The following is a 20,239-nucleotide window of genomic DNA, read 5'->3' as shown; positions in this document are numbered from 1 at the left end:
AATTTAATAATAAATATTAATAATTATTGGGTGAAAATGCTTGGCATTGGATCCAAAATCTATGGACGCCAGAAGTTTGGGAATAGGACTGAGGAGGAGGGTGGGCGGACTGTGACTGGGAACTTCCTGGCTCCCTCTATCGACAACATTCCGAACTACAACAACCGCCCCACCACCAAAGCCGCCACCACCACCGTGCTCCGTGTGGCTGCACACATGAATCCAAAACCATCCTGAGCGTGTTGGGAGTGTTTTTGCAAATTTTCATAAAAAACTTGAAATTTGCAGCTTCCGAAAATATTTAGACTTTTCCTCAACCCCTCGCCCTACGCTGCATCCTGCCAGATTCCCTCCTTGAGGAATTTTGGAGCGGAGCCGGGAAACTCCGCAGCTTTTCCTCACACGCAACCTCAGGCGCCTCGAGCTCCCGCCCGCAAGCTGACAACACTCAGCCGGGAAGCAAACGTCGTAAAATCACGAACTAATAACGTGAGCGACGGCGGCGGGGCGCGAACACGGCAGCTGGTCGGCCTGAGTCACGGCCGGCGGAAAGCTCCCCTCCCTGTCCACTTCTCCGTAGTCCCCGGCCAGTCCTTTAACTCTCCCAGTGGCGACCTTGAGCATCCAGTCTTTGCTCGCTTTTGTCTAATGGCGTGTGAGCAGCACCCGGACAGGGCCCGCTTGACAGCAGGGGCCGTTACCATAGCAACCAACTGCGCTCTGCTCCAGAAAGGCCCCTGAGTAGCAATTTGGGAAGCAGTTACTGAGCACAAGTTAGGGGCACGGGATCCCCATGTCCCTGTACACACACAGCTGCCCACAGGAAGGGGAAAGACAAGGGGGGACGGCTGGGACCTCCCCAGGCTCTCCATCCCAAGCCGTAGGAGTGAACAGGACTGGAAGGTCTAACACCCAGTGTCATCAGACACGCATCCAGGATCAGGAAATGCACTTTAGCTCTCCCCGCTGGCTTGACATGTCATCCGGCTTTGAAGAGCTGAACTGCAAAAATTATTCCTAACAATGAGAGGGGAAAAATAATCTTGAAATAAAGCCACAGATACAGGTTCCAAAAAGGATGAGTGGCTCAGAGCGTCACTGGTTTGAGAAAGAAAGCGCATGTCCTGCACATCTGTGGTTTGCTGAATGGGCAGCTTACAGAAAAGGCACAAAAAGGTCATAAAAGGTCACCAAAAACTCCACGCAGAAGCTCAGGTTTTTCTGAGGGAAATCCGACAACATTATATTCTAGCCTTCACAAGAGGGTGGTTAGCAAGTAGGACTGGCCCGACATACTTCATATTTATACGTGCAGACCTGCCCAGAAGAGGGTGATTCCACTATCGTATTACACATCTTCCCTCCCACCCGTAAAGGACAAAAAGTTGGATAGTTTTGCTGTTACCTGAATCCCAAGATGCCACCATGAGTCTCAGCTGATTTGAAGGCATCTGATGGAGCTTCTCCTGTCATGTCCTCCCCAGAGTACCCATCTTTCTTTGCTCAATGGAATCAAAACTCTCACTCCCAGTCCTCCACAAGCCGTCCCTGTATGGCATCACCTTCCTGGTCAACCCAGATGGTGTGCTAAGTCCCCTCAGAGCACCTCTTATCACCACTGTGATAATTGTCCTTTGGAGCTGGGCAGGGAGCTCTGCTGGCCTAGTGGTAAAAACTGCACTGCAATTCCAAAGGCACACGGTTCCAACCCACCAGCTACTCCATGGAGAAAGATGGACAGTCTCCTCCCACATGGTTTATTTCCTCTGGACACATTCTGGAGGGTCAGTTATGTGTTAGTTCCCACACAGCAACAGGAGATGGAATGGGTGAGGGCGAGATGTCCGGGGCAGCAAAGTAGAGGACGAGGGCCCTGAAAACCATGGAGCCTGGCTGTTAATGCCATCCAGCCCACCTGTGCCATCAGGAAATAGGGAAATAGCTGACTCTTCCTATTTATCACGAGAACCTAGAAAACTGCTGGTTTAAGTGAAATTTTCTCATTTTCCACACCCTAAATTGCTGATTTTTAAAAACAACAAGTCTAGAGGCTTGAGACCTGTGCCAGGTGAGCTATTTTACTTGCTCAATGGCTCTGATAAAACTCCAGGGCTGTGGACCACAGGTAGCCTGGCTCCTCTGATGCCCCAGTGCCTGGCACAGGCACACACTGGATGCTGGACAAGTCATGAATGAATGAACAAAGGGTTGGGTGAATGGCCAGTCATAACAAGTCCAAAGTCAAAAAACCCAAAACAATGCCCGAGTGTGAGTAACTCCAGAACTGATTAGCTGTGTGACTCTGGAAAGTCATTCTATGTTCTAGAAAGTTCTCTGGGGACTTGGTTGATGTATGACATCTTGCCTCTCACACACACATATACATTCACACACACACACACACACACGGCTGCTGAGAGGATTAAATAAATACCAAATGTGTGCTTTCCATTAATCCAGCCAGTGAGTTATTCTACTTTGAGGTCCCTTCATAAAGGGTGTAATGATTAAGTATGCAGCCGTTAACGGGAAGGTTAAGGGTTTGAATATGCCCAGACGTTTCACAAGAAATAAAACCCCCGTCATCTGCTCTTGTAAAGACTGCAGCCTAGGAAGGTCAGATAACCCACAGGACAGTTCTACTCTGTTATGTGGAGTTGACATGAGTCAGAAAACTGACAAGACCTAACAATAAAAAAGAGCTTTGGTGGTGTCATGCATTATGTGTTGTTCTGCTAAACAAAAGGTCTCAGGTTCAAATCCACTCACTGCTAAGGGAAAGAGGGGCAGTCTCCCCCAGTAAAGATTTTCAGCCTCCTTGGAGATGTGATGGAAGATCACTGTAAGGACCAGCTTGATGGCAGCACTATTATAAAACAACTATATAGCCTCCCTTCACAGTTAATTGCATAAGAAATAATCTTCCTGTCCCCTTTGACTTTGGTGGGGCGAGAACAGGACACCTAGATGGAACGTGGCCACCAGGAAGTGCTCAGAGAGTGTCAGCTGTGAGTGTGGACGGAGGAGCTTGAGCATGGGGACAGTGGCAGCTCTGTACGCCACTCTACTACCCGGGGAATACACGGGAATGCGCCTTCCATCAGGACACACGTGGTCAGTCCTCCTCGGGCACAGACGGGTGCTATCACATGCCCACCCCTGACTTTCACATGAATCAGGCTGTTTGCCTGAGGCCCCATTATGCCAACACAAACCCCCACACATTTGCCGCTTCACCCTTTCATATTTCTTACACGCTGCCTCCCACCGAGCATCTAGGGAAGAAAAAACCCCCAAACTGCACTGTCAATAAATGCACTTGTTTCCACGAACAGTATTCCTAATGAGGAGGCCTCAGCACATGGCAACATTTCTGAAGGCCTAAATGAAACTCTGAGCAAGCACTGAGAAGACTCTTTTTTCTATCTGCAGGGTGGCCTGAGCAGTGTTGACTGACTCAGGACAGAACTTACAGATGGCTCAGTCACATGCTGAAGGAGGACATGGAGTTTTGTCAAACCAGATGGAGAAATCCTGAGAATCCTAACCTCTAACAAACCTGGGCCAGATGTGGCACCTCCCACCCAGAATGTCTACATTTCTGTTCCAGGATCCGCAGGTGTTCAGCCCCATCTGAGTCTGAGGAGTCTAGCTTCTCTACACTTCTAGGAAGTTTTCTTCCAAGCTAGAATTTTGGTCAGTAAGATTCCAAATTTGTTATCTTAGCAACTAGCACTGATCAGCTGGGACTAAGATAAACTGAGTATTTATGATCCAACACCAAGCTTTTCCCAAAGAGAGGTAGCCATAACTGAACGGGTATGTCGCTTATCTGGCTTCCAGAACACCTGAAAAGACAGCTGGTCCTCCCAAGTTTCTCCCACATTACTTGGGCAAATGAAGAAGAAAAAAATAATAAAAAAAAATCACAGATTGGATCCTATCTGGGCCTCCAAAGGAGTTTACCACCTGAGGAAGACAGCCGCCAATTGTCACTGTGTTGTGTGCTGTGGTAACTCGCATGTGGCTATGATGCTGATATTCTTGTACTTTAAAGAGGTCCTTGGCAGTAAATTTGCTCAGTGCAATACACCATTTTATTTCTGGATTGCTGGAGCAGGGAGAGATACCACTTTAAAGACTGAGATGTGCCTGGCTGAAGGCATGGTCTCTCCAATTGCTTCATGTGCATTTTAAAGTTGGATAATGAATACGGAAGACTGAAGAACTGATGCATTTGGATTGTGGTGTTGGCAAAGAATAAAGAAGGTTCTACAGACTGTTCAAAGAACAAACAAATCCGTTTTGGGAGAAGAGCAGTCAGAGTTCTCCTTAGAAGCAGGCAGGATGAGAAGACTTAGCTCACAAACACTGGATATGGTATAAGGTGGGGCCAGTCCTTGAAGAACAACATTATGTTTGGGACAAATAGGTCAGGGGAAAAAAAATAAAAAGGCATGAGCTGACACAATCTCATTGTGACAGTAATCTTTTAGGATTAGCAGAGTTTGTGAGGATAGCATAAGATCATGTGTCTCTAATGCACAGGGTCATTATGAATCCAAGCTAACTCAAACTCACTGTTGTCAAGATGGACCCGAATCATAGCTAACCCTCCACTGGGCTGTCAAGGCTGTAAACCATGAGTGGAGAATGCCCATCTTTCTCCTACTGAGCGGCTGTCAAACCACTGGCGGGGGTGGCCTTTGGGTTAACAGCACAACTCCTGTCACCTGAGCACTCTACGGAGCTTACTAGAGGGAACCTAACAACAACAGCAATGCTGGGAGCTATGCTTCTGGTAGTTCAGGTATCAGCAGGGTCACCAATGGTGAACAGGGCTCAGTGGAACTTCTGAACGAAGACAGATCAGGAAGAAGGACCAATGAAATTCTAATAAATCAAAAGAAAACACTGTCTCGCTCACTTTGGACACATCATTAAGAGGAAGGACATTGTGTTTGGTGAAGGAAAGGGTCAGTGAGGGAAAAAGTGGCCTTTGATTGGCATTGTGGCTGCAGGAATGGACAGGGCAGCTGCAGTAAGGGACTGGATACTGCTAGCAATTCTGAGGATGGTACATCACAGGGCAATGTTTCCTTCTCTTGTTTGTGGGGTCAATATGAGTTTCAGTCAACAACCACTGTCTACCCGTCTTAAGAAGGCAGTGTCCCAATTAGGATATTTAATTTTCTGAAGTGCCACACTAAAAAGCAGGCCATGGCAGGAAGTGAATACCTCCACATATCAACATGCATGCAGGCAAGATGCAATGGTTAAGACAATAGGTCATGAATTCCAACTGCCTGCATCCAAAGCCAGGATATATCAAAGAAGAATAGCATGTCACCTGAACTTTCCAAGCCTCCATTTTCTGATCTGCAAAATGGACACACTACTGCTAATTACTTGCTGGGATTTGCACGCACTGTGTAGCAGGGAGCTGTGGTGGCAGACTGTCAGCCCCAGAGCTGTGCCTCTCTGGTGGTCTGAATGCACTGGTGGCTTCAAGGGAGAAAATTGGAATCTCCTCTGCAGTGATAGTCTTGCACACCCAAAGGCTGATCAGCTGTGAGTTTGTTTCAGCTCGAACGCAATGAGAGAGCGAGAAAGAGAATCTGCTTAGCACATGCCTGGCAAGGGTGACTCTTCAAGAAAAGATCCTTACTTTAAAATGACATTTGAAACCATTTTGAAGGTGAGATTTGGCCCAGCTGAGAGTGAAGAGCAATGTTTTCTCAAGAGCTCAGAAAAAGAAAAGAAAATTTCAAACTCACAACTCAAAGGGACATCAAATCTTACTCCAGCAGTGACACTATTCTCCAGAATGGCACCCCACGTACACTGGGCCCCAACACACCCCAACACACAGCTCATCTTCCAACATCTACCTCAGGTTATGCAAATCACACGGAAACCTTCTAAAAAATTCCCTGTTCGCTGAGTGGTGGCAGCTGTGCCGCACCTTGTCTTTTCAGGAACGTCAGCACATTGGTGCCATATAAACAGCTTGTCTTAATAAGGCACGGGGTCCAGAGCTCTTGGGCTGCGCTTTCTGACTGCAGCAGCGATTCCAAAGGTGTGTCCTGTGACCATCATGCACTCTGAAGCCAGAGTGGCACACTTCACAAGCAACTGAATTGATTTCTTCTCTCTCCCTCTTCAACAGCAATAACTAGAGCATTGGGCATGAATGACAGGGCTGATACGGTGTGCAAAAAAAAAAAATATGCACCTGCCAAAGTAAGTGAACTGCTGCTGTTAATGCCACCTGTCCCAAGGAGGGCCAGTGTGTGCCATAAGAGGATTGCCATGGATTGCTAACTGACAGGCTGGCAGCTCCATGGAAGAAAGCCTGGAAGATCTACTCTGTAAACACTACAGCCAGGAAGACTATTTGTAACAGGGCTTACCATGAGTCTGGGGGCTGATAAGAGTGTGTCAACTAACAACAGCTGTTCCACAAGCCTGCCTCTTCCCTAAACCACTCTGCATGCATTTCTTTTCAGCCTCTCTAAGCTTCTGCATCGGTTACGGATCTTGCTTTCTTCCTCACCCTGAGGTGGACCATTGCATGGCGCAAGCGAGGGAGAACCGCAGAACATCACCTGTAACATCTCATAACAACATCTTCACACAAAATTGTCCCTGCAGAACCATGTTGCTGCCTGGAGAGATTCTGCTGAAAGTGTCCATCAGTTGCTAATCCATCTCAGAATGACAAAGATAGTCTGAGGTCTTTACCCGTTTTCAGTTTTAGTTAACAGTAGGGTGATGAGACTGAGAAATGATTGGCCTCCCTAACTGTCTCTTGGGAAACATGGTCTTAACCCAGTGAGGCCAACTGTCTAGACATTTAAAGGTGGATTTGGCAGTGCTCCCCACATCCTGGTGTGGTCTCATGCCTCAACTTACGTTGACATGATAGTGCAGCTGAGTGACCATCTCTGGTCAAGGGTGATTTAATGGGCATGTAGATGCTGAGAACCGCATTCATTTCTCTAGCTTCTGCTATAGCAATTTGGGGGACATATCTTCTAGGAGTAGTCACAGTGGGCAGAGTAGCCCCACCACATTAAACTTCCTGGTGAGTAAGAAAATAACCTTTGTGGTAGTAAGGCACCAGGCGTTGGCTGGGATATGCCTTCTGTGCAGGTACTGAAGTGAACTCTGACTCACAATTAATGACAGTGACTTCATAAGAGATTTCGTAGTTCTCGGCCTGAAGGAGAACAGGAACACCCTATCCTTAAGCTACTTACACCCAGATGTCCTCTTCTGGAATTGCCTGCAGACCCATTAGTAGCATCACTCAAGCCAAGTTCATTAGGTTGGTTCATCAACTTTCGTTTTTTCACTCTAAGTGGTTCTGCTCAATTGGTTTATCGTCATTATATTAAGTTTGGGATCCTGGGTGTTGCAAAGTGATAAGGGCTTGCCTGCTAATTGAAAGGCTGGTGGGGACTTAAGTCAGACGTCCAGTGTAAGAAAGGCCAGTTGTTGTAATCTGCTGTCGAGTTGCTTGCAACTCATAGTGACCCTATGTACAACAGCTCTGAACCCTGTTCTATCCTGTGCCAACTTTACAGTCTCTGACACACAGACCTTCATTACCCCAGTCACTGTATCAGTCCATCTCATCAATGGTCTCTCTCTCTTACTCCGTCCCTCCACCCTTCCAAGCATAATGTCCCTCTCCACGGACCAGCCCCTCCTTACAACATGTCCAAAGTATGTCAGACAAAGCTTCAGAATCCTTGCCTCCAAGGAGCAGCCTGGTCTCAGGCTCTCTAGGATGAACCAGTTCTCCTTGCAGGCCATGGGATGTTCAACACCCTTCTCCAGCACCACAGTCCAAAGGCATCAATTCTCTATCATCCCTGGTCATTGCCCAGCAGAAAGGCCAAGCTATCTGCTTTCAAAAGATCAGCCTTTGAGAACCTTCTGGAACACAGCTCTATTCTAATATGTGTGAGACTACCCAGAGTTGAAATCTATTTGAAGGGAACATTTTTTGTTTTTCAAAATGAGTAATCACATTCTATTAATAAGAAGAACTCTGTTCTCCTTGGGGATCCTTCTTTCTTCTGCTGACCCTCTTTTCTCTCCCAGTGGGAGAAGGATGAGTAATCTCCTCCTGTGCAATTAACTGCCTCTGAAAACCCGCCCAAGGGTCAGCCATGAGTTGGTTCCGACTCGATGGTACACAACAACGTCCTTTCCCAGCCTGACATCTTCTCCTTTCCAACAATGTCTCCTGACTGGCAGCTCTTAACAACATGCTTAAAATATGTACGACAAAGCTTCACCATCCTTGCCTCTAAGGAACACTCTGGCTGCACCGTCACCAAAACAGACCCATTTGCTCTTTTGGAAGTTGAAGGTAGAGTCAACATTCTTCTTGAAGGCAACCTTTAAAAAATACTACATTTACAAGCAAACCAATACACAATAAAAACATTTTTAAAAACCCACCATTATTACACTTAGCTCCAAACAAATGACTCAAGTATTTCTAGCATGAAAACTCTGCACAACCAACAGCCCTCAGAAGAAAATCCCCAAAGGTATTCTCAAGTATATTTTGAACAATGGGTCGATTTTACTGCAAATTGTATAGTGCGACCGAATTGGGATACATTTAAGGTAATAGCATTCATTTGGAGCTGTAGAGCTCATTTTCTTTATTATAAAAAAATAAAAACATTTTTTTTAGGCACACCTGGGACCAGAATTAAATTTCTATTTCCCACTAAATCAGCTGTAACATAAACAAAATCAAAGTGAGTTCTGATGATGCAAGGCCACCCTTTGGGACAGAACAGAACTGGCCTTTGGGGTTTGTAAGCCTTCACCCTGTAGAGTAACAGACCTCATTCCCCCATGGAGCAGCTAGAGGGTTTGAACGGCCTGTCTTTTGCTTGGCAAAGGAGCACTTTAACCACTGCACCACCAGGCTTCACACCTAACACCTGCACGTTCATCACCTGCCCATGAAAGCCGGGAACTGCTGAGTCCATGTGGACTCATGGAAGCCCTGTGTGTCCCAGAGGGCAGTTGTGTTCCACAGGGCTTTCAGTGGCTGGTATTTTAGAAATACACAGTCCTTTCATTCAAGGCATCTTGGGGTGGACTGGAACCCTCTGCCCTTTCGTTAGCAACCAAGCATGTCTCCTGTGTGCACCACCCATGGATCTGTGCTTACTCCTCACACTCTCCCCACTTTAGAAATGCACAACTCAAACATACCAGAGACACAGAGACAGTGCAGGGCTAGGTACCCCCTCCTTCTGTTACACAGGCGGCCGCATGAAGCAAAGCTGACTCGTCAGCAGCCAACACCACTAACGCCAGCCGCGTCTACCTGTCTGGAGTCTGCATCCTGATGTTCCTCTGGGCCTGGTAGTCCTTTGAGGAACAATCCTTATCCAGCTTCAGCCCGTGTGCTTTTGATGTCACTGACTTTGCTTCAGGGTGACAGTGAGAAATACAAAATCCAGGCCACCAGAGAAGTCCCTCCCTCTGGGCACAGAGGGTGCTGGAGACCGAGCGACCCAAGCTTATTCTGAGAGACACCATCATGGGCCTGTCCTGGCAGGTGAGAGAAGAGAAATTCTCTTGAAAAGGTATGAAGATAGGCTGTATCCCTGGTGTACATCCTTCCTAATTTTGAACCATATAGTGTTTCCTTGCTCTTTTCCGACAGCTGCCTCTTGGTCCAAGTATAGGTTTCACATGAACACAAGTGTTCTGGGATTCTGACTCTTCTCAAAGTTAAGCCACAATTTGTTATGATCCACAGAGTTAAATGCCTTTGCATAGTCAATGCAACACAGACATTCCTCTGGTACTCTCTGCTCTCAGCCAAGATCCAGCTAACATTGGCTATAATATCCCTAGCACCATGGCCTCTTCTAAACCCAGCCTGCACACTGGAAGTTCCCTGTTGAGGTACTGTTCCAGCTGGTTTTGGACAATCTTCAACAGGATCTTGCTTGTATGTGATATTAATGGTTTTGTTAGACTATGTTCACACTCTGTTGGATCATCTTTATTTGGAATGGGAGTAACTATGGATCTCTTTCAGTCAGTTGGCCAGGTAGTTGTCCTCCAGATTTCTTGGCACAACCTGGTGAACACATCCAGAGAAGTATCTGTTAGTTGAATTATGTCAACTGGTATGCAGTCAATTTCTGGCACCTTGTGGGTTCCCCGCCCCCCATTTCTTTCGGGGCGGTTTTTCTTTTTTTTTTCTTCCCCTTTGTTTTTTGTTCTTTTTTTTTGTTCTTGATTTTTCTTTTTTCTTCCATTTTTTTTTGGTAGTGATCTGTGTATAACGTCCATATTCTTGTAATGCTTCCTGAGTCATTCAACATTCTGCCCACATCATCCATGTCTTTTCAATATATATATGCAGAACAGATCACCCGGGAGGCTAGACTTTATGAGGAGGAATGTGATATCAGGTCTGGTGGAAGACTCATCAATAATCTGAGTTATGCAGGTGACACAACCTGAGGAGGATCTAAAATACTTGCTGCAGAAGGTCAAGGACTGCAGCCTTCAATAAGGACTGAAACTCAACACCAAGAAAACAAAGATTCTCACCACTGGGCCAGCAGGTAGCATCATGACATATGGAGAAGAGCTTGAGATTGTTAGAAGCTACAGCTTGCTTGGCTCCACAATCAACACTCTTGGTACCAGCAACCAAGAAGTCAAAAAATTAATTGCATTGGCCAAGTCTACTGTCAGAGACCTCTCCAAAGTACTGACAAACAACAATGTCAGTCTAGAGACTAAGGTGTGCCAGATCCAGGCCATGGTCTTTGCAATTACTTGCTATATGTCAGAGAGCTGGGAACTGACAAGGGATGATAGAAGAGGAATTGATGACTTTGAGTTGTGGTGAAGAGTCTTAAACATACCATGGGCTGTCAAGAGAACAAACAGGTCTGTCTTGGATAGGGTAAAACCAGGCTGCTCCTTGGAGGGACAGATTTTGAAGCTCCGTCTTACATACTTTGAGTATGTTGCCAGGAGGGACCAGTCTTTGGAGAAGAACATCATGCTTGGAAAGGTGAAGGGGTAGTGCAAAAGAGGAAGACATTGGATGAGATGGGTGGACTCAGTGACTAGGGAAATGGGGGTAAATGTGTCAGAGACATGAAATTGGCTCAATATAGTATAAGTTCATAGGGTCACTATGAGTTGTGAGCAACTTGACAGCACATAACAACACAACAGGACCTACCATAAATATTTGTTGTGAAAATAATATGAGACGGCATCTACCCAAGTGCTCACACAGCACCTGAAATCAAAAGTGACTCACTTAGTGACTGGACTTCACTCTGAGGTGGGTCCAGGGCCCAAGGTGGGCCAATCAAAAATAGTTCTGGAAGTTTTGCTTGAGCTACTTGCAACAGGGCGCTTCTTTACCACTCATGGTAACACTGGTATCCAATGGGATACTGGCAGATAAACAACTCAGGATTAATTCTCCAGGAGGACTAAATTGCTGTGTCAGCATCTCAGGGAGTACACAAAATCAGAGACCAGCAGCAGAGCTGCAAAGGACCAGCGCTTGGTTATAGGGGCGATTGCCACCACAGCAAGCTGGTCTGAGTCCAGCTGTCGGGCCCTCAGTAGGAGGAGACAATCCAGAAGGTTCTGGTCTGTACGAGCGCTCTACTTCAGTCAAGTCTGTTTGCCAGGCTTCTACTCACTGCGCCTCAAAAGGCAGAAAACAGAACTGTGGCTTCAAATTCAAGACGTCATCACCAAAAGACAAGACACATCTCATCTGCATTTACTAATTTCTGTGTGAGCTCCCCATGCTCACAGCTTTTTGGGTAAAAATAAAAGAAAGAAAAGCTGGACAGAAAGAAGGTCCTTGTCCCCTCCAGCTCATCCATCCTAATGATAATGTAATTCTCTCGTTGCGCTGCAGGAATGTTCTCTTCCAGACTGATTTTGTGCTACTGGTATTAGGAGCTGAGTGAAAAGCTCGTACCCAGAATCGACTGGATGAAGTTTAAAACTGTGATAAATTTAAACCAAGCCTTTGGACATATGAAACATTGGAAATGCATTTTGGTTGCTGGGTGATGCAAAGAATCAATCATTCAATAACTAGTTGAAAAGCTGGTGGTGTGAACCAGTCAAAGTGCCTCAGGAGACTGGATTCTGAAAGGTAACAGCCTTGAGAATATTAGGGAGCAATTAACTCCACTCACATGAGGAAGCTATGAGCCAGAATTGACTCAGTGAAAACAATGCCAACACATGTGTGTGTGTATCTAAATGTATATGAAATATTAATATATTCTTCAACATGTATTTTTCCATTAGGACTCTCACTGGATTTTTCAGAGTGTAAACTGTTGTCATTTTCTAAAGGTAATAATATACATCTTGAATGCAAAGATTTTAAGCTTTCCTTCACTACATTTAAGAAACCCTGAGAGGTTAGTGGTTAAAAGGCTCGGCTGCTCATCTCAAGGTTGACAGTTCAAATCCATCATCACCTCCTGGGAGAAAGCTATGGCGGTCTGTATCCATGAAGACTTAGAGCCTAGGACACTAACTCTATGGGGCAGGTGTCTTCTGTCCTACGGGGAAATACTGAGTCAGTACACACTCAACAGTAGCGGGCCTACTGTATTTACACCGCCTTTTCTCCAAGAAGCTTGCACTGAGCAGATCTTTGGTCTGCTGTCTGTAGTGTCCCCATGGTCACATGGCCCACAGTTCTCCTCGGCCAGTGTTATTTATTTAGGAGAGTACAAGGGGATCCCAGTAGGCTAATCAGAAACAATTCTGTAGTTTTAAAATGAACTAGTCAGAATGAACCACCACTTTCTTTTTCTGGGTGTTTGTATGCATGTGTGGGTGTAATTGTCTCTATTTCCATAAGCAGTCTGTGTCTACAGTCACACAAAACCAAATACATGCAGACCTTCCATTGCTTCTACACGCTACATCCAATCCAGGTTCACCCAGCCGCCTCCAATTTACAGGTGGGCTTCTTTTTAGTAAATCCTATGACTTTAAGGTCTCAGGCTTACCTCAAAACACATCTGCTGTGTAAGCTCCCTGGCCTGCAGCACTGGCATGCTGCACTACCTGGCAGGTGCCTGGGATGCCCTTCCTTACACGTTTTAGTCAACTGAAATCAGACCCAAGGACACAGCTCCAGTCTATCAACCGCATCACCATCTGCACTCTGCACTGCCACCCTCAGCCTTTCTGCCTCTTCTTCTTAGTCTGTTCTTAACACCACCACCAACTGATTCTGTTTAAACTAAGGTCAAATCATAACACTTTTCTTCCCCCAGTCTTAGAGTGTTGACAATGACTCAAAGGAAAGACCCAACACCCCTCTGCCTTGTTTCCTCTCAACACCTTCACCTCTGACTCAAATGTTCCAGACACACTGACTCCTAGCCTGGACCAGACCACACATGAGCCTGCCCCTGGGTCTTTGCACATACTCTTTTTTTCTCTCTCACCTCCTTTAGGTTTTTCCTCAAATATCCCTTTCCCAGGGAGGCTGACATTGAGCACTCCACCCTCAACACTCACTCTCAGCCCCTTGCCTTCCAGTATGTAGTTTCCTCCGTTACACACTTAACATTTTCTATCTTGTGTATCTTATTTCTAACATCTAAGATCCACAAGAGCAGGTACTTTTGTCTGTTTTATTCATTGATATCCCCAGTGCCTAGAAGCTTCTCTGTCACGTGGAGGGGCTAGAAATTAATTGAGGGAGTGGGGAATATGACACCTGTTTGTCACTGATCAAGTTCATTTTAAAAAGGACTCTCACTTTTATCTGGGGAGCTGGAGGCAAACAGGACAGCCATCAGGGCCAGCCTGCCTCACCCAGCTCCCCCTGCTGACAGACCAGCCATCAGGGCCGGCCTGCCTCACTCATTCCTCTGTTGACACAGGGCAGACACAATAAATGTCACCAAACTTCTAAGCAGGCTACCAGCTGGCTTCCCACCAGGGAGAACAAGTTCAAGATGAGGACAACATATAGATGGCTTATAACACAGGCCATTTTATATTGCTTCTATGAAACGGCAAATTTCTATGAAATGTTTTCCAGTCATTCAAAGTTAAATTTCATCAAAAGGCTAAAATCTTCGTTCAGATACTGAAGGGTGGTGACAATAGAGAATCTTCAGGGGCTATGAAATCTGCCAACTCATCAGGCAGCTTGAGGAATAGGAGTTCTAAGTGGACATGGGACTGTAATCAAGCATATAGCGGAGATGGGATTTGAACCTGCATCTCCCTGTGTTTTGGGCACTGAGTCTCAGAAGCTCACTCTAAATGCCCTGAGCTCACAAGCAACTCTCATCCAGTATCTTCCTCCAGACACAAGAGGGTCTCCAGGTGGTAACAACCAGGGACCTCGAAGGTGACTCACTTTCTGAGTAGAGACCTTAGGCTTCACGCCTCGGTGGTTAGTGTCTCTCCCGGGGCAGCGAGTCACAGCATCACCCCACCCCGTCTCCTCTGTGGGTGCTCCCTGGCCGACTCACCTCCAGTACACGAGCACAGCAATGAGAAGGATGAGGCACACGAAGGTCAAGGCTGATACCACAATCAGAGGGATGATCCACTCCATCCTGCCCGGAGAAGGGCGGCTCGACATTCCAGAGGTGTTCTTTTCCGCTGCCAAGAGAAAGGAGCCCAGTTAGAGGAGAGAGGTGAGCCGAGCCGGGAGCGGCAGGCAGAACCATGCTCCGGTTAGTTCTGTGACGGGAGGGAACGGAGCCACCTGGGCTCCACAGAACTGGGCCGCCAGCTCTGGGCAGCCCTGTGCTAGGAGGGGGGATGCTGCAGTCCTCATGATGAATCACCGCCCAAAGCGGACCTCTCCTGCAGGCTGCATCCTGTACCTGCAGTGGATAAATCTGCAGATGGAATTCTAGATGTCTTTGAAAGAGGCCTGTGCAGAAGACACAGACACCCAGCTTCCCTCTGAGAATGAGAACACGGACACGGGCCTGTGTAGATGCCGCTCCAAACCCGTCTTCTGAAAAGGGGACAGTGTGTAAGGCACTGGGCTACAAACCTAGAAAGGCTGGAAGTTCGCATCTACCTGAGGGAGGAAGACAGGCAGTCTCTTACTGATTCATTGTACAGTCTAATCCAGGGGAGGGGTAATGTGCACTGGAACTGACTTGACAGCAGTGAGTTTAGTGGGTTACCACACACCTAGCAAATTGATAGGGGTTCGAGCACAACTGAATAACAGACAGGCCCTCAGGGATCCTGGGGTGGGGGCAGAGGTGGCCATTCAACAAGTGACTAGAACATGAACTTGCCACCTCAGGAAGAACTGTTTGCTGTAGGAAACAGCCAAACTGGCCAAGGACTGTGGAAATACATCCTGAGGAGGCTCTAGAGAGGCAGCCAGGGGAGACATTCGAGCCAAAAAGAGAGCAGGGCAAGAGCAGAAAGGCAGACCAAGATGGAGAGCCACAAGTCAGATCAGCCAGGGCCTCGCAGCTAGGATGAAGGGAACTCGATTTAGTTCTAAGGGCAGTGAACACCGCTGGGGGGGTTTTTAAGCCCCACCAAGGACCAGACATGCACTGTCTCCCTCAGCAAAGCTCCAGTATTATTGCAAAGTTCTAGAGGCCCAGTGCAAAGTTCTGGTGGCCTAGTGGCAAGAAGCTATGCTGCAATCCTACAGGCACGTAGTTCGAGGTCACCAGCTGCTCCATGGGAGAAGGATGGGAAATCTCGTTCATGTGATTAACTGCCTCCAGAAACCCACTGGAGGGTCGGCTATGGATTGGTTCTGACTCACTGGTACAACAACAGAGATAGGCCAGAGGACCCAGCAGCAAATGAGTGCAATTCGGGGGGACTCCAGCAGGGGGCAGGCCAGCCACACACTTGTCTGGCTGGTGGCTGGGGAAAGACCTTTTAAGTCTTCTCAATGAAAATGTCAAGAGGTTTGAAGGTGTAGACCACATGGTGGTCCAAGCACTTCAGCATCCACTGCGGGACTCTCCTGAGTACAGGAGGGACCCACAGGACCTTATTTCTCTTCGCATGTCTTGACAGAAAGTGGCTCTGGCCTGTGCTCCTTGAGAGGAGGGGACAATGAAAGGTCTGCATCCCTCTCAAGCACTGGAGGGGACTCTCGGCCAATGCAACCCCTCACGCCATTATCTCCAAGTCACCACAGGAAGCTCGATGGGATTGATTCCACCTGAAAGCCAGCTAACAGTGGCTGCAGCAGAAACGTCTAGGGCTTTATGAGGGGCTGAGGTTGAAAGGGTCTAGCAGTACAGTCTAGCACCCCTGAAACCTTATGTACATCTCTCTATTGGCAATTATTTGTCCTCTACCACCTCACCCTGGCAACTAGTTAAGGGGTTTTCGTCAGATTCTCCGAGAAGTCCAGGGCCCAGAAAGGACTGAATTGCCACTGTTGACTCATTCCTGTCAGGAAAGAAGGAAGACCATGGAGACTTAGTGTCTGATGAAGTCACATTGTCTGAGAGCAGAGCATGGTTCCTATAAAGGTTTCACAACTCTGAATCATTTCTCCTTCTAACATTTTATAGGTACCTGAGATTTCTGAAAGCCCACATTTTGCTGAGGGATAAACAGCATCTGAAACTCCACTGCAGACAGTCCTCCAGGGCTGTCTCTGTGGGGGAGGTCTCGAGCCATAACAACACAGAAATGAACCCTATACATACTGATCGTGAACAAGTGCAAGCTGTTGGATATGTCTGAGTAAGCAAAAGTCTGGATGCCATTGAATTCCCACATGTGGCATGATAAAATCTGTTTCCTTTTTAAGGCCATGTTGCTGTTGTTAAGTGCCATCAAGTCATAGACTCATAGTGACCCTATGAATGAAGACCTGAACACTTGCATAACTTTCATCATTTCTCCAAGTTCACAGAGTTTCTGTAGGCTTTTGCAGGCAAGCTGTTTCAGAGTGGATGCCACTCCTGCTTCCAAGCTTGTTTTAATCAGAGAGCTCCACCAAATACTGTCCACCATAGCGTACCTAATTTGGACATAGCGTACTTATGGACATGGTTAGACTCTGAAGACAAGGTCATTACTCAACAGTCGGCGCTGTGAAAAAAATGGAGGATAACTTCATCAGCTCCCGGAACGGAAGATGACTATGTCAGTATACAACTGTCACACCGCACTGTTCTCACATTTCATCATTACATAACCGACAGACTCTCTCACGGCATAACTGGTGAGATTCATCCTTACGTAACTACCAAATGCCTGTGTTCCATGGCCCAGCCAAGCTGACACACGACCTTGACTACCCCTGCCAGTGTCACCGTGCCTTTGAACCTCAGTATTTTTTACTGTCGGGCCTATGTTATTAATGTGCACAACAGTTGAGTTTTTCCTATGTCATAAGTGTGAAATGTCAGATCATGAGACACTTGATAAGTGAGGAGTAGATACAATGGCTTATTTTCAAGGTCCCACAAGCCTGGAATTTAGTTCCATCTCCACAACACCATGGGAAATCGGCTCCTGAGCCTCCCCTCCCTATAGTCCTTCTAGAACTCTTCACTGTCCTCAGGACCAAGGTGATCAACCCTTTCACAGGTGACGCTTACCTTCCCCAGCTTTCCCCCAATCATCTCCTGCCAGCTGGATCCTGTCTTGTTCCAGCTGCACCGTCCACTCTAAGAGTGGTCATCTGAATGTCCTGGGCTGCGTTTTTACCTCTCTGCATTTGCCCTGATGATTTCACTGCCTTGGACACCACCTGCCCCTTCCCAGAAGATCCTACTCATTCCTCAATCCTGACTTGAATGCTATCATGTTCACATGGCCTCATCAAGGCCTCAGTCTGTGCTCTTTCTGATAGACAAAGAAAAATTAAAAACATAGGTTCGAATCCTGGCCACTCTCTATTTGTTTGACCTTTATAACCAGCAACTGAAACCAGTCTGGGCCTGAAGTTCTTCTGTAAGTAATACAGGCAACAAAACCTACTGCATAGGGATGTGGGGGAAATTCAAGGAGAATATGCATGGCGAATGCTGGCATTGAGCAAACTATCGTCTTCATCACTGTCTTATGTTGGTCGCACTGAACAATCAGATGCAATTATTTTTGTCACTAGAGGCTCAACTATTATCTGAATGGAACAAGAGTTACTAAAGCTCTGCCTCCTACTAGCTGTGCAATTCTGGGCAGGTTAACGTCTCCATGCCGCCATCTCCTCAGCTGTAAAACGGCCAAGGTATTGTCCACTCTATTGTAGTGGTACAACAATGAAATAGATGAATACAAATAAAGCTCTCAGAATGCTGTCTGGAACTCACTAGAACCTAGACCACATTAACTATTGCAATTTCACCAGTCACAGTAACACCACCCCCTTGACCACCTTCCCTCTCAACTACCTCGTACACCATGAAGAGTCTCGATCCCTGTAAAATGTAGGAGTGTGGTGGGTAAACACACAGAACCTGGATGATGCACAAGAACTTCCAGAGACAGTGCTGCTGGTGGAGCTGCAACCTCAAGGTTTTTCCTGAGAGAAGACTGCACCTCTTCTTGCTGAGTTTCAGAAAACATGCTTGTCCTGCAGCCTGACTCAATCTACAACCCTGCAAGCCCTCAAAACAGGAGAACGAATGAAACGGAAAGTTACTCAGAACCCCTGATCTGCTCCGTTTGTTGAGCACACACACCCGCCCCCACCCCCCCAGTCTCCTGAGTCCTCAGCGCCCTGACAGTCTTCTCCAGGGCCATGACCAGACAGCGCGCTGAAAGGTGCCGCCCTGCAGTTCAGATATGACCAGATCTGTGAACACACTGTAGCTCAGGCCTCTCTCGCTCTGTGAACTCAGGTGAGTCACTGCCCATCTTCTGCAAAGACATATGATAATGCTCACCTCTCAGTGCAGTCAGTGAGATGGAATGAAAACATTTACGTGAAGCAAGACCAGCTACAGAAACTGTAGGGCTAATGCCCAACGAAGGATGTTCTGGTGGCAGCTCTTCCAAGGGAGAAAGACAGGTAGGTCTCCTCTGATGTGAATTACACCCTCTGAAAACCTGTCAAAGTCAGGTCAGCAACAAGATGATGGTGAGATAAACACCAAATGAGAACACAGGGCAATTGGTGAGAAATCACTAAGAATTTCAAGATGGTGCCAGCAGACCATTAAGCAAAGCAAGGATGTCTGTTTATGATGCTGGCCTTGATCAGTAAAACATGAATCCCAGTGTCTGATGCAGAAATATCCAGGAAGTATTTTCTTCTTCTCCTTTCAACCAAACTAAACACTGGTGCTGACAGTGTAAGAAAATGAGATATTCCCAACTTTTAACAGGGCTCAACTTCACTCACTACCCAGCTTCCTTCAGAAGGGTCTAGGAGAGCCTGCTCGCTGGGTCACTAATTCCTGACCCTAGGCTAAACACGGAACCTCATGGTTGATCACGTACCACCCACCACCATCTCCCCTTTATGCAGGTGGGTTTTCCTGCTGGGCTAACTGGCAGCCTACAGATTGGAGGTTTGGTACTCCTCTGCTAGTTTGAATAAAATTGTGAGTTAGCTGCCAACATTTAGTAAGTGGTGGAATTCACAATAAATTTAGCAGTGAACACATCCGCTGAAGTGCTGAAGGTTGGCCATGGAGGCCTGAATCCCACCCAGCAAGCTCTGGGACACGGGGCATGCCTCACCAGCCCCATCCTCACATCCGAGATCAGTTCCCTCGAACACGTCCCTGCCCCTGCTGATGGATCCTTCTTGGTTGTTCCATATTGTCTAGCCAATTCCAACTCAAGAGTGATGCTACGTGACTGAGTAGAACGGCCCGCCAGGGTATCCTAGACAGCAAGCTTTAGGAAAGGAACCCCAGTGGCCCAGGGGTTCATGCACAGCTGCCAATCAAAAAGGTGGAAGTTTGAATCCAGCAGCCAGTCACTCCTGTGACAGTCAGCCCCAGCCAGGGACCGCTTTCCCTGGAAGAAGGTGTGCACGGATCATTTACCTTTCCATCCATCTGCAGTAGACAATTTCACCTGTCACCCATCACGTCAGAGATACAGCGAACCAACCCATGTGAACTGGCTCCACCAGAGAAGCAGGTAAACACGTTAACACCTTGGTACCTGGCTCAGTGTAAACTGGCGAGCACGGAGTTTACAGGTCCATCTTTCTGTAAAGACCACCCGGTTGTGAGGAGCTGTTGAA

The 20,239-nt window shown here is 47.1% G+C and overlaps 1 protein-coding gene across 2 annotated transcripts in view; it reads right to left on the bottom strand.

The window, feature by feature from the left end:
- Positions 1–20,239, bottom strand: part of PTPRG (protein tyrosine phosphatase, receptor type, G) — a 924,714-nt gene that overhangs the window by 76,537 nt on the left and 827,938 nt on the right. For both annotated transcript variants that reach the window (XM_006893832.1, XM_006893833.1), the window contains exon 13: positions 14,556–14,688. In XM_006893832.1, coding sequence (XP_006893894.1) covers positions 14,556–14,688 — 133 coding nt within the window. The remainder of the gene's footprint in view (positions 1–14,555; positions 14,689–20,239) is intronic.

This window comes from Elephantulus edwardii, unplaced genomic scaffold, assembly GCF_000299155.1.
Source record: "Elephantulus edwardii isolate Elephantulus edwardi_28Jun2011 unplaced genomic scaffold, EleEdw1.0 scaffold00132, whole genome shotgun sequence".
Taxonomy (NCBI): domain Eukaryota; kingdom Metazoa; phylum Chordata; class Mammalia; order Macroscelidea; family Macroscelididae; genus Elephantulus; species Elephantulus edwardii.
Note: the sequence above shows the minus strand (reverse complement) of the source record. Positions and strands in the feature narration are given on the sequence as shown.